Source organism: Culex pipiens, chromosome 2 (genome assembly GCF_016801865.2).
Source record: "Culex pipiens pallens isolate TS chromosome 2, TS_CPP_V2, whole genome shotgun sequence".
NCBI lineage: Eukaryota > Metazoa > Arthropoda > Insecta > Diptera > Culicidae > Culex > Culex pipiens.
This window is the reverse complement of record NC_068938.1, coordinates 71,475,869-71,491,276: the sequence shown is the minus strand read 5'-3', so window position 1 is coordinate 71,491,276 and position 15,408 is coordinate 71,475,869. Positions and strand designations below refer to the sequence as shown.

The window sequence follows — 15,408 nt, the reverse complement described above, 5'->3', positions numbered from 1 at the left end:
TTTTTTCTAAACTTTTTATTTTGATATTTTTTTTATTTGGTTAAATCTTTCTCCAACTTAGCAATTATGCATGATTTTTTTTTTCATAAAATTTGTGGATTAAATATGGGACTTTATTTTCAAAACCTCACTCCACAAGCTGGATTTTGTTCCTTGAGTTATTTTAGGACTCTTGGCCAAATATGACCAAAATCGGTCCACATTTACACATTGTACTTGAAGGGGAAGTTTGCATGGGAAAATTTGGAATAAAAAATGTACGAAAATCTTAGTACTCCTACGGTTTTGTCAGCAGGGTATGCTACTTCTTTCCTAATATTCCCAAAAGTGAGATTTTCATTGAAAATTTTAATTGAAAATGAAACAAACTGTAAATTTCTGTAAAGCTGTTAAAGTTATCAGCAATTTTAAAGGTATTTTATTGTAAAAAAAAACTTATTTTCACCACTATCATGCTCGGGTATAGTTGGGTTAACCTCAAATAATTTCGCTCAAAATTGACACAGATACTATTTTTTGTGAGCACCCTAGTATGCAAATTTTCGAAAATATTTATCTTGAGATAGGCGTTACTGATTGATTAGGTGTTTTCGGCCAAGTTTATAAAAAAAAATCCGATATTTTGAATTGACTATAAGTCATTAAAAGATTAATTTTCAAAATACGTATTATATAATATCGAAAAACTTCAAGTTTTTGGGGGTTTTAAAAGCCAGCTTTCGCTCTAAAATTTTGGGTGCTGCAAGATATTATAGGCATGACAGATATAAATTTTTGAAGCAAAAATGTTTTTTTTTTTTGTAAAAAATCAAAAACATTTTAACAAAATTTCAATTCACCTTCTTAGATTTAAATCCAAATTAAGAAAAGAAAATGATTTTTCTTATAAATTGCACCGTTTTCAAGGCATTTTAAGGGATCTTTTTTCAAAAAATTGTGTTTTTTTCACAATAAAAACTAGTTTTTCTTAAGGTCGTTTTTCAACTCACGATTTTTAATAAAAAAAAGAAACTTTTGTGCTCAAAGTTCACCCGAATAATTGAAAATGTCTAAAACAAATGTTTTTTGAGTAACGAGGTTAATTTTGCATTGATTTAAAAAAAGCAAAAAACTTGAAAAATAACGCATTAGTTTTGATTGAATAAAAGTTACCGTATGTCTATAATTATTATGTGATTCTAAGTAATTTTATTGCAAGAACATAAGAGTAAGTTCATCAAGCTTTTAATGATATGAAAATCATACCATGAAACAAAAATTCAAAACCTAAATCAACTGGAGCAAACCAGGACTTCAGTTTTGATAGGGACAGCATGTTTTCGAGCACTTATGCTGCAAATTTGCAAACCGATGTACTAATTGAGCAATTCTCTACGAAATCGGTCTTTTTTTAAGAATTTTAATTTTTGTATTTTTTGATCCGGCTGAAACTTTTTTGGTGCCTTCGGTATGCCCAAAGAAGCCATTTTGCATCATTAGTTTGTCCATATAATATTCCATACAAATTTGGCAGCTGTCCATACAAAAATGATGTATGAAAATTCAAAAATATGTATCTTTTGAAGGATTTTTTTGATCGATTTGGTGTCTTCGGCAAAGTTGGAGGTATGGATAAGCACTACACGGGAAAAAATGATACAAGGTAAAAAAATTATTTATTATTTATTTATTATTATTCCATACAAATTTGGCAGCTGTCCATACAAAAATGATGTATGAAAATTCAAAAATATGTATATTTTGAAGGATTTTTTGATCGATTTGGTGTCTTCGGCAAAGTTGGAGGTATGGATAAGGACTACACTGGTAAAAATGATACAAGGTAAAAAAACAATTGGTGATTTTTTATTTAACATTTTGTCACAAAAACTTGATTTGCATTTTGAATTTTTTAATTTTTTGATATGTTTTAGGTGAAATCAAAAGCTAACTTTTCAGAAATTTACAGGTTGTGCAAAAAACCGTTGCCCGAGTTTTGATTTTTTTTTAATTGATACTGATTTCTTCAAAAAATCGAAATATTGGTCGCAAAATTTTTTCAACTTCATTTTTTGATGTAAAATCAAATTTGCAATCAAAAAGTACTTTAGTGAAATTTTGATAAAGTGCATCGTTTTCAAGTTAAATCCATTTTTAGGTGACTGTTTTGAAAATAGTCGCAGTTTTTCATTTTTTTTTTAAATAAGTGCACATAATTGGCCACTTCTGAAAAAAATATTTTTGAAAAGCTGAGAAAATTCTCTATATTTTGCTTATTTGAAACTTGTTAATACGACCCTATGGTGCTGAGATATTGCCATGCATAGGTTTAAAAACATTTTTTTTTGTTTTCTAAGTGTCACCCAAACTCCGTATAATGCTTTAAGAAGCAATAAATAAATATTAATATTTTAATTTTTTATTATAAGATTGAATTAAAACTAATTTCAACATTTTAATTAAACATAAACATTTGTTAACTTATTGGTGAAGTGGAAAGTGGAAAATTGTTCCCACTTGTAAAAAAGGGTCCACTTTTCATAGTCAAATATTTTATGGAAAGAATCTCCAAGTTATCTTGAGCTTATCCTTTTCCATTATTTTTCTCCCTCCTGTCTCGAGCACTTCCCACCCACCAACCGAACTATTTCCACAGGTAAAACGTTAAAATGTAAATGATGACCTTCTACAAATGTTTATATTCGCTCCCACCACCCACCGCTCAAGTCACTATCGCTCGAGCACAATCATCAAGCCAAGCAAAACTTGAGGAAAACGAAGCAAAAAGAAAAAAGCTCCCCCGGTACAGAGGGGAGAAAAAATGAGAAAAATACTCAGCACTTTTCATCTTCCCACCCCTTTTTTAAATGAGCCACTATTTGTCTCAAAGCATCGCCCGGAAATGGACGGAAATGCGGAAAATTGGTACCGCTGCCACCTGCCCGACTTCTTCCTGGTTCCACGACGACGGAGTGAAAAGTAAATTATTGCAGCCATCATTTCAAAGATAATTTTTCTCCCATTTTCTTTCGATTCGATTCGGGGGGTCCGGAGAATGGGAACGGATATGATATACATTTGGGATTCACCGACGGACGATTATTTCCGCCTTTCAACGGTCCTTTCCGTTCTTCCTCCTTTTATTGTTTTTCACTACTACTGACCAAATGAGGGTTGTTGGTCCACTTCAAAAGTTTTTCCTCAAGTTTTTCTCTGGATATTGCAAAGATCTGCAAGAAACGAGTATTGATTTCTGGGCGATAACCATTTCTTTGTTTTATGGACCATCTTCAGGGAGGAAACCTTCTTGGGCCAAAAACAAAACCAAATAATAATGACAATGCTTTTGGAGAACTTCACCCGGAAAACCCCGGTCGAATGGGTCACCATTATTGTGTTTCGCAAATATGCAAACACATCTCTGCAGCATTTCCAGAAGGACCGGCAGCAAGGCGGACAGTACACGATTATCTGTTATTGTAAATTGATACTGCTTTTTGAAATAATCGTTTGCCCCTAATGATATTGCCGGTCGCTTTGATGACCCTTGAGCCATTTGGGTCAAGCTTTGTAACGTAGGGTTAGCAGTAAAAAATGTGTCTATCCTGCAACTTTTGAATCCTTCATAAAATTTAGCGACCATATTAAAAAATATTTGCCCTAAACCGCATACTAACTATCCCAAAAATGTCTCAAAAAATAATCCCCAAATTTATTCTCTTTTTTCCAGTGAAACCGCTGAGCGTCAAGATCGAGAACCCACCGATGCCGCTGGTGGCCGATCGGCGGTACGAGATCTCCTGCGAAAGTGTCGGATCGAGGCCGAACGCCATCATCACCTGGTACAAGGGGAAGCGGCAGCTGCGACGATCCAGGGTGAGTTGATTATAGATTTTAAATGATCACAAGGACAAAGTTTACATTAAGAATTCAAATATGCTTCAAAGTTGTGATCATGAATGCGTTTTATATTTATTCTGAATCAGTCAATTATTTTATACAACAATCCAAATTAATTTGTGAATTGCAAAGCAAATGATAAAATATGTCAAACAACACTTAAATGACTTTCAATACAATGAAAAAAATGTTACTAGATTCGATTATCCATAAATAATTTGTTTTATGAATTAATATTCAATACTCTAAAAAAAATAATATACAGCAATCCATTTGCCTGTGTGCTGCCCCTGATCGCATAAATGTCCCATATGCTTTTTAATCGTTTATGAGTTATTGATGCAGTTTTGATAAGTGCGGTGCTTCTGGGGACGCGCAGTCCTGTTTTTTGCGATAATTTTCGTCGTAAATGATCGTAAAAAATTATTCTAACTGGCAGTTTCAGTATAACTCATCAAACTATCGATTTTATGAAAAGTAAAGCGTCATTTATTTACTATTTTTGAAATTTGCTCGCGTTATCTAAATTGTAAAAATAGTAAAAATATACTGATAAGTCCAGCCCATAGCACTACTGCTCGGCTGGCACGCGTTCGATTAAAAAAACTTTTTAAATAATCAATTATCTATCTTTCCGCAGCCGGCTGCCTAAGATTTAAAATTTCAACCGATAAACAAAATGCTCATGGTCACATCACTGCCACTCGTGAATCCTGACCTCATACCCATCTACTAACCCCCTCAAAACTCATGTGATACTTTGTCGGAGATGCAGTCAATTGGGCGGTCTCTATCACTCAAGTATCGGACTAACATTCCCACCCACTTCCCCGTGACCCTACCACTGGTCGTGGCCGGCGCCGGTATTGATCAGCATGTAGGGGCCTTTGAGAAGTTGCGAAGCGAGGAAAGATAGCTCCCACTCATCTTCCATGGCTCGTGGATGTAACTTCTGGAGGTCTTGGTCAATAACGGAGTAGCAACTGCGGGTGGGCACCTATGCTTATGCTTATGCTCTATGAGTTATTGATGCAGTTTTGTTCAAAATCGTGCGATCTTTCAAAAAAGCCTATAACATCCAGTATTTTGTTCTAGAAATCAGGAGGAAATCCAGTTTTTTCGTGAAAACATAACACGTAGCCAAACTTGACTTGCGTTTTTCTCAGCTTGCTGTTTTTGCATATGGGACATTTAGGCAAACATGGGCAATATGGCTCAGTAAAAAAGTTATTCAGCCGTTCCATAAATTTACAAATTACAATCAATTTTCGCAAAAATCATATTTTTCGAAAAAAAACATAGCTTCGCACGAGTTTCACCCATTTCGACTCTCTTGAAAGCAAATAAGTTGGACTTTCAAAAAAAAATAGTGCGGAGTTAGAACAATCCAGCCTTACATTTGAAAAAGTCATATGATAACTTCAAATGCAATTTTCACGATGTCTGAAATTTGACTTAAATATACAAAAAAGGGATAGGATTCTGTGATATGATTTTTGAAAATAAAAACTGGGGTTTTTACGCTACACGCTAATAGAAGAAAATAATAAAACGAGGAAAAAACTACTTTTTTCGCTAAAACTGCGATAACTTTGAAATTTCAGTGATTACCAATACTGAGGGCAAGTGATTTTTCACAATCAAAAAATCGAAATTTCGCGGCACGTCAATCACATTACATTGGAATTTCACGGCAATTTCACGGTACTCCAAAATTGGCTCTAAAAATACGTAAAACTATATTATTTGAGTATAATTAAGAACTTATTTAAAAAAGTTGTATTGCTTTGATTTTGTGAAATTTTGTAGAATATTCGATGGTTGAAATTATGATTCAGCTTCTTTTTTATTTAAATGAGATTTTAAAAATTTAGGTTGCCATCTTCAAAACTTTTCATCCTAATAGCATCAGTAAATTAAGTATGATAAAATTTATTAAATTTTGTTTGTTTTCCTTAATTTTATCCAAAAAGAAATTTGAGTATTTAAAGCAGTTTTTTTACACGATAGTCAAAGAAAAATTTTAAAACATTTCAAAATGATTGTCAAAGTTGATTTCTACATGGCGTGTTTTTTTTTTCAATAAACATTAAAAAAAATAAAGTCAATCTATTTTGACCTTGGCCTTTTTTAAAAAATGTTGAATAACCTTCTTTGACATAAATTTTGGCATTTGTGAATTAAAACAAATTCGTTTCGTAGAATATTCTAATAAACAATATCTTCAAAAAATAGTTCTAAATATGTCATGCATAGTTTTTTTTTATTTAGATAGTGCCTCCAAAAAATATTGTGAATTGTTGAACGAAAAAAATGTTTGGCAGCTGCCCATACAGTAATTTAAAAAATGTATCTTTTGAAGAACTTTTTTGATCGATTTGGTGTCTTCGGCAAAGTTGTAGGTATGGATAAGCACTACACTGAAAAAAAATTATACACTAAAACTTGATTTGCAAAAAAGAACAGTTTTTAAAAAAAAAACTATTTTCTTATATGAATGGGCAAAACATCTTTGACCGAGTTATGAATTTTTGAATCTAAACTGATTTTTTCAATAAATCGAAATATTGGTCGCAAAAAAATTTCAACTTAATTTTTTTTTATGTAAAATTGATTTTGAAATCAAAAAGCTTTTTAGTGAAATTTTGATAAAGTGCACCGTTTTCAAGTTATAACCATTTTCAGGTTACTTTTTTGATAAAATTATTATAATTATTATATTTAAATGTTTGGCCTCCTTTGAAATATTTTTTTTTGGAATGCTGAGAAAATTCTCTATATTATTCTTTTTCAAACTTTGTTGATACGACCCTTAGTTGCTAAGATATTGCCATGCAAACATTTGAAAAACAGGAAAATTGATGTTAGAAAAGTCTCACCCAAACAACCCATCATTTTTAAATGTTGATATTTCAGCAACTAATGGGTTGATTTTCAATGTTAAAATATGAAACGTTCGTGAAATTTTCCGATATTTTCGAAACGAACATTATCTATTTTTTTAAATCAAGACAAACATTTCAAAAGGGCGTAGTGTTTAATGTTTGAAATTTTTGAAAAGTTGGCATTCAAAGTCTCCTAAAACATGTCAGATAATAATAAAAACTAGTGTTTCTATTGCAAATCAAATTTTAGTGGTAAAAAATGAAATTTAAAATCACTAATTATTTTACCGTGTATATTTTCTTTTCAGTGTGGTCCTCATCCATACCTACAACTTTGCCGAAGACACCAAATCGAATAAAAATATTCTTAAAAAGATACAGATTTTTAAATATTAATAAATCATTTTTTTATGAACAGCTGCCAAATATGTTTAGAAAATTATATGGACAAACTAATGATGCAAAAAGGCACTTTTTGAGAGTTTTTTGGATGGTTTGGCGTTCAAGACGATTTGTGATTTGACAACAGCAGTAGATTAACTAACATGAAATGCGTTTTTGCCCATGGGAAAAGGATTTGAGAAGAACTTTGAAACAAATTTAATTAAAAGCAATCAAAATTCAGCGCCACTCATTCGGATGCGAGGTTCTATTTCGAGTTATCGTCGTACTGTACTATCTTGCCAGAAAAGGTTGGTTCACGTTTCGAGAGAAACTTGTTTAATGTTTGATCGTAGGTTTTAAATCAAGATTTAAATCGCTATTTTTGCGAAAGTCACGATATGAATCTGAACGCTGCTGATAATGGCGTTCTAAGCCCCATTTGCTCAAATGTTCAAGGACCCTCCATCACACCCCCACACCAAAAAGCTCATAATTGAGCCCCCTGGTAGTGGTCTCCTTAAATGCTCAGCTAACAAAAGTTAATGTAAAGGACGAAAGCAAACTAAATTTATGCTGAGAACATTGTTTTACAAAGAAATGCTAATATTGGTGGGCAATGAAGAATAACTACTGCTAATACCAAGGTGAAATCCCAGTGGAAAAAAGATTTCCTTTTAAGGGATCCACAAAACTAAAATAAATGAAAATAGCTCGACTAATAAAGAGAAATATAACCTATTTTATGTAATCGGTGTTAAGTGTATTCTATTGGAACAGTTCGTGTAACTTATGTTTTAAATGCTGTTTTAATCTGATTTTGAAAATGGAGGTGCTAGTGGTTTGTTTCAAATCAATGGGAAGTGTGTTGTATTTAGTAGTCGAGTTTGCTTAAAACATGAGGACACAGAAAGGATAAAACGTCGTCGATGAAACCATTCGACAAATTTTTCCTCTAGAGCGATCGTGTATATTTAGTTTAAAAATTGTAAATTAACAAATTTAAATTTGAACGTTGGAATGACGAAAAACTTGCACATTCCTTACCATACTGAAATTAAAGTTGCAAACTTTTACTTTTCTGTTAAACCCAACAATTCCATCAGTTCTCTGGTCTCCATAAGCGAATAAAGTTCTAATCCCTCAAAGCCTCAATATGTGAGCAGTGAGTCCAATTTTGAGACCAAAATCGCATCCCGCAAGACCCAGAGATCCAGCGGACCGTTTTAATCATTTCACCACCACCACCAACTGGGTAGTATCAACATTGTCATTGCTGACTGGTCCTCTCGTTTGGTATTGGTACAGTCCCACCATGTACGAGAGATAAATTTTTAAACTTTTGCTACCGGCCGCAGCATTTTGGGGGCTTAGCAATTGGGAGGTGAACAGAAGCAGAGCGAGGGAGGGGCAGAGTATTTTAATGCCAACGCCAAATACGACCAAAACGATAAAAACGAACTTCGAGCTGGTGGCAGCACTGTCGGCCACACACACATAGATAAGAGAGCGGGACAATGAATAAAATATACCGTACTTTTGTGAATTTATCTGGAAATTAATTTTGATGACCACTTAAACATTTTATTTCGGCCCCAGCCCCATGCAAAACCGGGACTCAAACGTCACCGCAAAATGACAATGGCGCGATGACCGACGATGATGATCTCGGGTTGCATGCGACGAACGAACACTTCCGGAAGTCCGCCGGGCAAAACAGTTCAGCAGTATTGTGTGTCCACCAGCCCGGAAACGAGGAAATCGAGGAAATTCCTCTGTGTGAAAACGACGTAGACGACGGCCCATGGTTCCCACGGTTTTGTTGCTTTGTTGGATGTGGGTGCACTGTGAAAAAAGGTCGATGAAATTTTCAAAATATTTTTTTTTATTATTATTATTAAGTATTATTAATTAAATATACTTGATGCTTATTACATGCTAATTACGTGACTTCTAAAATATCTTCTTGCTGAAATAAAATAGCTTCCTAACCATTTTTTTTAGTTTTCCTATTCCCTAAAAATATAAATGATAATAACACTTGTAGCACCAACGGGGTCAAACTTATGCGAAGCACCAAGAGGGTCAAAAAAGTTGGAAATGCAACTTCAACCGGCTGTATCTCGGCGAAAACTAAACCGATTTAGATGATCCTTGTTGCATTCGATCCGGAAGAATGTCAAGAATCACCCCCAACAAGGTAGATCCAAAACAGATGCGTCTACCTTAAGTTATAATTAAAAAGGCATTTCCAACTTTTTTCCCAAGTGTTGTATGAGCCGGTGGAGTTGCATTTCCAACTTTTTTTTACCCCGTTGGGACTACAAGTGATAATATTGTAAGTTTTCCCATTATTTCAAACAGAAGAAACTCTTTAAAAAAGAAAAAGTCAGACCTCCAAAAATATTGTAATATTTGATGCTTGTAATATTTGATGTTTTTCCATTCTTTCAATCTTGAGCAGTTTTTTTTAAGTGACTTCTCAGGTATTTGTATAGCTATTTAAAAAAAAACTTTTTCTTGATTGTCGTAAAATTTTGGTAAATTTTCCATTCTTTTAAATATGAGCAGTTTTTTTTTAAATCTGACCTCTTAAAAAAATTGTTTTTATATAATTAAAAAAAAACAAACTATTCTTGATGATCGTTATATTTTCCAGAGTTCTTCCATTATTTAAAAAATGATCAGTTATTTCTAAAAGAACTTATATATTCTTATAATATATCAGCAATTCCCCACGAAAACATCATAGAAAAAAAAAGTGCTCGGATCGCGCGTTGCGTCTTTTAATTACAAAAATTTTGGTACCCAAACATCTATAGTTCATCGCTGAAATTTAAAAGTAGTCGCATTTTTAGTGAAAAAAGTTGTTTTTTTGCCGATTTCGTCATTTTCCGTTTTTGGCGCGCGGCGCGTCGAAAAACACGGATTTTATTTTCAAAAAATCATATCTCGGAATTCTGTGAATGAACTCCTCCCATTTTTTAGTATGTTATGTAAAAATGTCCGGGGAATCCGATAAAAATACTTCCAGACATAGGCTCTTTGGTCAAGAAACCATCAAAACGGCATTTTAAAGTTTCATACGCCCTTTTCATATGTAAGGCTGGATTTTTGAAACTTTCTCCTATTTTTCTTTGAAAGGCCAACTTATTACCTTTCATTTGCGTATAAGACAATTGAAATCGGTTAAAATGGCGAGGAGCTATGATTTTTCGAAAACTGTGGTTTTTGCGAAAATCGACGAAAATAGCTATTTTTCAGACCACCATAACACGGCGTAGGTCACCCTAATGGCCAAACAAAAAATACGGGTCTAATTATTTCGGCCAGGGAACCCCCAGAAAAATTTGGAGCTCAATCCGAGCACTTTTGTTTATTTCCATGCTGTTTTCGTGGGGAATTGCTGATATTTTATATATTTTAATTTTATTTATAAAAAAGATGGATGAAATATTCTAATGACTTTTTCAATTCTTTCAAACATGCATATTTCCAAAACGTGTTTTTGCAAGTTTTCTATCGTTTTAAACGCCCCTTTCGAAAAAGTCTCAAAAATAAGAATATTTTTTTAAAGACTCTGATCAAAATCAAGGGGGGGGGGGGCAAAAAAAATGAAAAATTATAAAAATTGAAATTACGAGCCATGGTTTCAACATTTTAATGAAAAAAGTGATTAAAAATGCATTATACACCTGTCCAGTTGTTTTTTCCAAAATATCTAAGTATTGACGAAAATTTAATTTTCTGCGAAAAATAAAAATTTAGCGGTGCTGTACATTGGAATTTCATAAACATTCAAAACATTTTTAAACAAGCCCAAACATCTAAATATGATTATCAATGCAGAAAAGTGCATTCTAGATTGTTTTCAGTTGATTAGACTTCTATTTTCATGGAAATTTTGATTTTTTTTTTGGAAAAAAAACTTTGCTCCCTGGTTTTTCAGTCCAATTTTGAAGAGGGTCCAGCGACATAAACTTTGAAAAATATTTGCAACGGCCTATATATTTTTAAATATGTAATGAATACTTTTAAATATTTCACTATCCAATTTTTAGTTGATATTCAAAACCAGAAGAGTCATTTACTTTAATTTGAAATGTTTAATTTTGAATTTCATTTAACTAAGACGATGAGGAATATTGTTGAATTTAAATTACAACGGAGCTATTATTTAAATCTACAATCTTATTCAATAGAATACATAATCTCGATAATTTCTATATTGCATTTGGAAAACTTAAAATTCAATCACTAAAATATTCGTTAAAAGGCATGCCAGAAAACAAAGATTTGCGACAAAAGTAACAAGGTTAATGCGCGAAAACCATGAGGCCAAATTGAAAAGTATCTGTAATATTTTTGTGTTTATTTTTTGTGTTTCAAGCATTTGTAATTCTTCAAAAAGAATATTTTATTCTTAAAACTTCTTCAAATAATCAACTGTGACCTAGTCTGGATTTAATCATGTTTAAATGAAATTTATATTCCTTTAAAAGAAATGCAATATTTATCTGCAATATTTTGAAAGCTTTTCAATTTCTTCAAACACGAAAAGCTTTTAACAAGTTTTATGAAAAAATTGGTCGATTTCATACATTTGAATCGATTTTTGATCGCTGCCATATTTTTTTTCAAAAGAGACACATTCTGTCTGTAAAAGTTTTTAGGGGGATAGGGGGTAATATGCACCCCGGGGCAAAATGCATCCCCTGCTTTTCTCGGTTTTTGGAAGAATTTTCCGGGGAAAAAATCATAGAAATTGGATGCTTACCATTGCTAAACCATGCTGGAAAAAATTGAGCATCATAGTATGAAAACAGCTTAAGTTATTTGCAAAACTTAAAAATGTTGTGTTTTCATCTAATTTTCATTGAACTTTCATTATGATTTTTGGACAATATAAAAAGCATTCATCGATATTGTAAGTGTTGTGGTATATAGTTTTTGCCATAATCTTCCTTATTCTTTAGATAGATGTGTCCAAAAACATCAAAAAATGTATTTTTATTAAATTTTTTGTAAAAAGCGTGGTTGGGGCAAAATGGACCGCTTTGAAGCTCCTTTGTAAAAACAGCGGTGTCATCTAGTGGTGACTGGTGAAAACTGCTTTTACCCGGTGCATTTTGCCCCATGTTGCGATGCATATTGCCCCGCATGGTTGTTTGAAATGAATAAAAAATGTTTTTAGAAATTTTATATTTTCGAACAATTTTGAGGTTTTTCAAGACTCTTTTCACATGGATGACGAAGAATAATAGTTGTTTTAGAACATCGAACAAAATTTTTCCACAGTAATGCTGTAATGGTTGAGAAATCACAGTTTTCCCTTAGGGGGTGCATATTACCTCCTCTCCCCCTAAATCAAAATTTCAAATGATATTTTTTTGTTTAGTGGTTTCAGAAATTGTCGACCAAGACTCCAGCTCCGATTTCTTAGTTAGTTTTTAAGACTTTTTTAAAGTCTTAAAAATAATTCAAAAAGAAAAAATGTAAACCGTGCAAACATGCAATTGCTGTTTCTAAAAAAAACTCTACAAAAGCTAAAAAAACACAGTTTTTATTTATCACAACTATTCAAAATGATACGACATTGAAAACGATAATAGAAAATTAAAAGATAAAAAACACGAAATAAATGTTAAGGTTACAAATATTTAATGCAAAAAGCAAGTTTAATGAAAACAAGTTTTATGAATTAATTCAAATATGATTTTACATATTTCGGATTTCTAAATGCTTATTATGAATGTTTAAAAAAAATGTTTTTTCACCGCCATTTGATGGATGCTTGCAAAATACTCACTTCTATTGTGTGCCAACAATCACACACACACACACACACACACACAACACTACTGTGTGTAGATTGCTTCCGGGTTTCTTTCGGGTGTGGTGGGTGGTAGAAATAAGCCCGATAAAATTGAATGTGTACAATGCAATGAGCGTCTCTCTGTGTGTGTGGGTGTCACTCTCCCTCTGTTGTGTGAGGAAGCTCTATTTTTCAAAGCGGATTATGTCCTGTATGCAAAACCAGTCAGTGTTGGATTATTTTTTCACCCCCATGACGATGGAGTTTGCGGAGTTTGAAAATTTTTACTGCTTCCGATGGTCGGGCCCGGAAGTGGTGCAAATATTTGTTTGGAATGTGTTTTTGGTTTGCAGCTGGACAATGGGTGCTGGGAATGATGGGGGTGTGATTTCTAAAATGGGATAACTTTTGGTTAAATATTTGCTAGCGTAATCTAAATGAATATGTTGCGCTCGAAATTGGCTGCCACGTGACAAGTGAGCAAATATGCTAAATGAACAAAACTATTAAAATGTGATTGTGAACGGTAAACATTACAGGTTGCTAGTCATAGCTGTATGACATTGTAGATAATGGATAGTAACAACTGATAATGGATTAATCTAATAATAAATCTGAAACTTCCACCCTAGTATAGCACAAGCAGATTTCATAAATTAGCCAAATTGACACTTTGACCAAATCTTACTTTCTTGAAGTGAAGTGAAGTTATTCAAACATTTACAGCAACTACAAAAAGTTTCTTTGTCTGGATTTGGAAAGGTGCATAAAAAAACAATATTTTAATAAAATTTCATTCTATTAATAGACAACAATACCTACCAGCTTAAGCTAAAACAATGTTCAACTCAATTCATCCCTAAAATCTCCCATCAGACCCAGTTTACCACATCCTTCTACGCCATCATTTACCCCATTTCCGGCAGCCGGCGATATTTGTTTCCGTCGCATTAGTAGCTGGTCCGCTGGTCTCATTAAATTATCACCTCGTCATCTTTACCATCAGCTCTTCTAGGTGAAAGTAGTGGGCGGGGAATAACTTCTTCATAGACTCTTCCAGGAAAGTGGCCATAATATCTCAGAGCCAAACCGACCCGCATCTTCGTCCTCTCCATCATCACCATCCCCTGGAAGATGGAAATGATTCACCGGAAGTGATACCTCCCCCTTTTCCCTTTACCTCAACCACAAACCTCGGAAAACACAGGAAACTCAGACTGGCTTCTTATCGTCACCCAGCCAGCCAGCATCGGGCAAGAAGGCAACAAGACCAAACTCTCTCCGGGTCTGGGCAAAACTGTTTTGATTATTAAATATCCTGCCCAATTAGCTTGTTTTGAAATTAATGCTCTTAAACAATAGAGCGACTGCGGAGCGAACCATCGTCGGGGGAGGGATTGTTGCGATATCGATTGCCACCCAGGGTTGGGACCAGGTGGAATTGTTCGCAGTCCGCCCTAATGAGCTTAGCAGCAAAGGTGGAGTGATTTATGGTAGCTTTTTGGGGGCCCAGAAAACTTTCGGGTACAGACTCTTCAAGTGTGACAAACAACGAAAGCGGATTGATGGAGTTTGGAAGGGTTCATAATTGTAACTGATTTAATTTGGAGCAACCATATTTTGCAGTTGATACATCGAATTTAATTTTAAATTTTTGACTCAAATTAATTTATTGAAGCTAAAAGTAAACAAATTTCAATATCCAAATTAAAATTCAAATAAAATTTCTAAAAAAAAAAATATAGACTTGTTGTTCTTATATCCTATATATGGCCATCAACCAATATTTATATTTTTATTTTATTTTTATGAAACCTTGTGTGCACTTTTTCTAAGACAGAAGAAGTCATTTTGCATCGTAAGTACGTCCAGACAGCTGTATATTAAGGAGCCCTAAATATGGAACCTTTTTTCAAAACCGTATTCCACAAGCTGGATATTGATTTTTTATGAGCAAAATAGGTCAACAATGTTGACTCAACATTAGCGTGGTTCACGGATATATGAAAAAGACAAAAGTGTTCAATTTCGTTTGCATCAACCGGAATTTTGAAGTACTATGACCCAAAAAGCTAGCCTGAAAATTTTAGCTTATTTGGTTATGGTTTAGTTGAAATAGTGTCTGCCTGTGTGGATCAATCGGACCGCGCACTGGACTCACAATCCAGAGGTCGCCGGTTCGAATCCCGGGGCGGACGCAAAAAATTCTAAGTGTAAATATAGGTATTCGGTGCCCTCTCCCCGTGCCCATACCTTCACACTTAGGAGACCCGGGAGGCGGAGTCTTGTCGCAAAAAGAACGATACACGCCTGTGGATCCGTTGACGAAACCGCAAGGTTTAAGAGGGCCACATTATAAGGTGTTACGTCGATTCCGTTTTTTTTTTTTAGTTGAAATAGAACACTTTTGTCTTTTTCATATATCCATGAACCACCCTACTCAACATT

General features: G+C 33.7%; 1 protein-coding gene across 1 annotated transcript in view; it reads left to right on the top strand.

Moving 5' to 3' along the window:
* LOC120422401 (uncharacterized) overlaps positions 1 to 15,408 on the top strand; it is a 726,749-nt gene that overhangs the window by 627,049 nt on the left and 84,292 nt on the right. Inside the window, exon 8 of the mRNA XM_039585822.2 lies at positions 3,710 to 3,855. Coding sequence (XP_039441756.1) covers positions 3,710 to 3,855 — 146 coding nt within the window. The remainder of the gene's footprint in view (positions 1 to 3,709; positions 3,856 to 15,408) is intronic.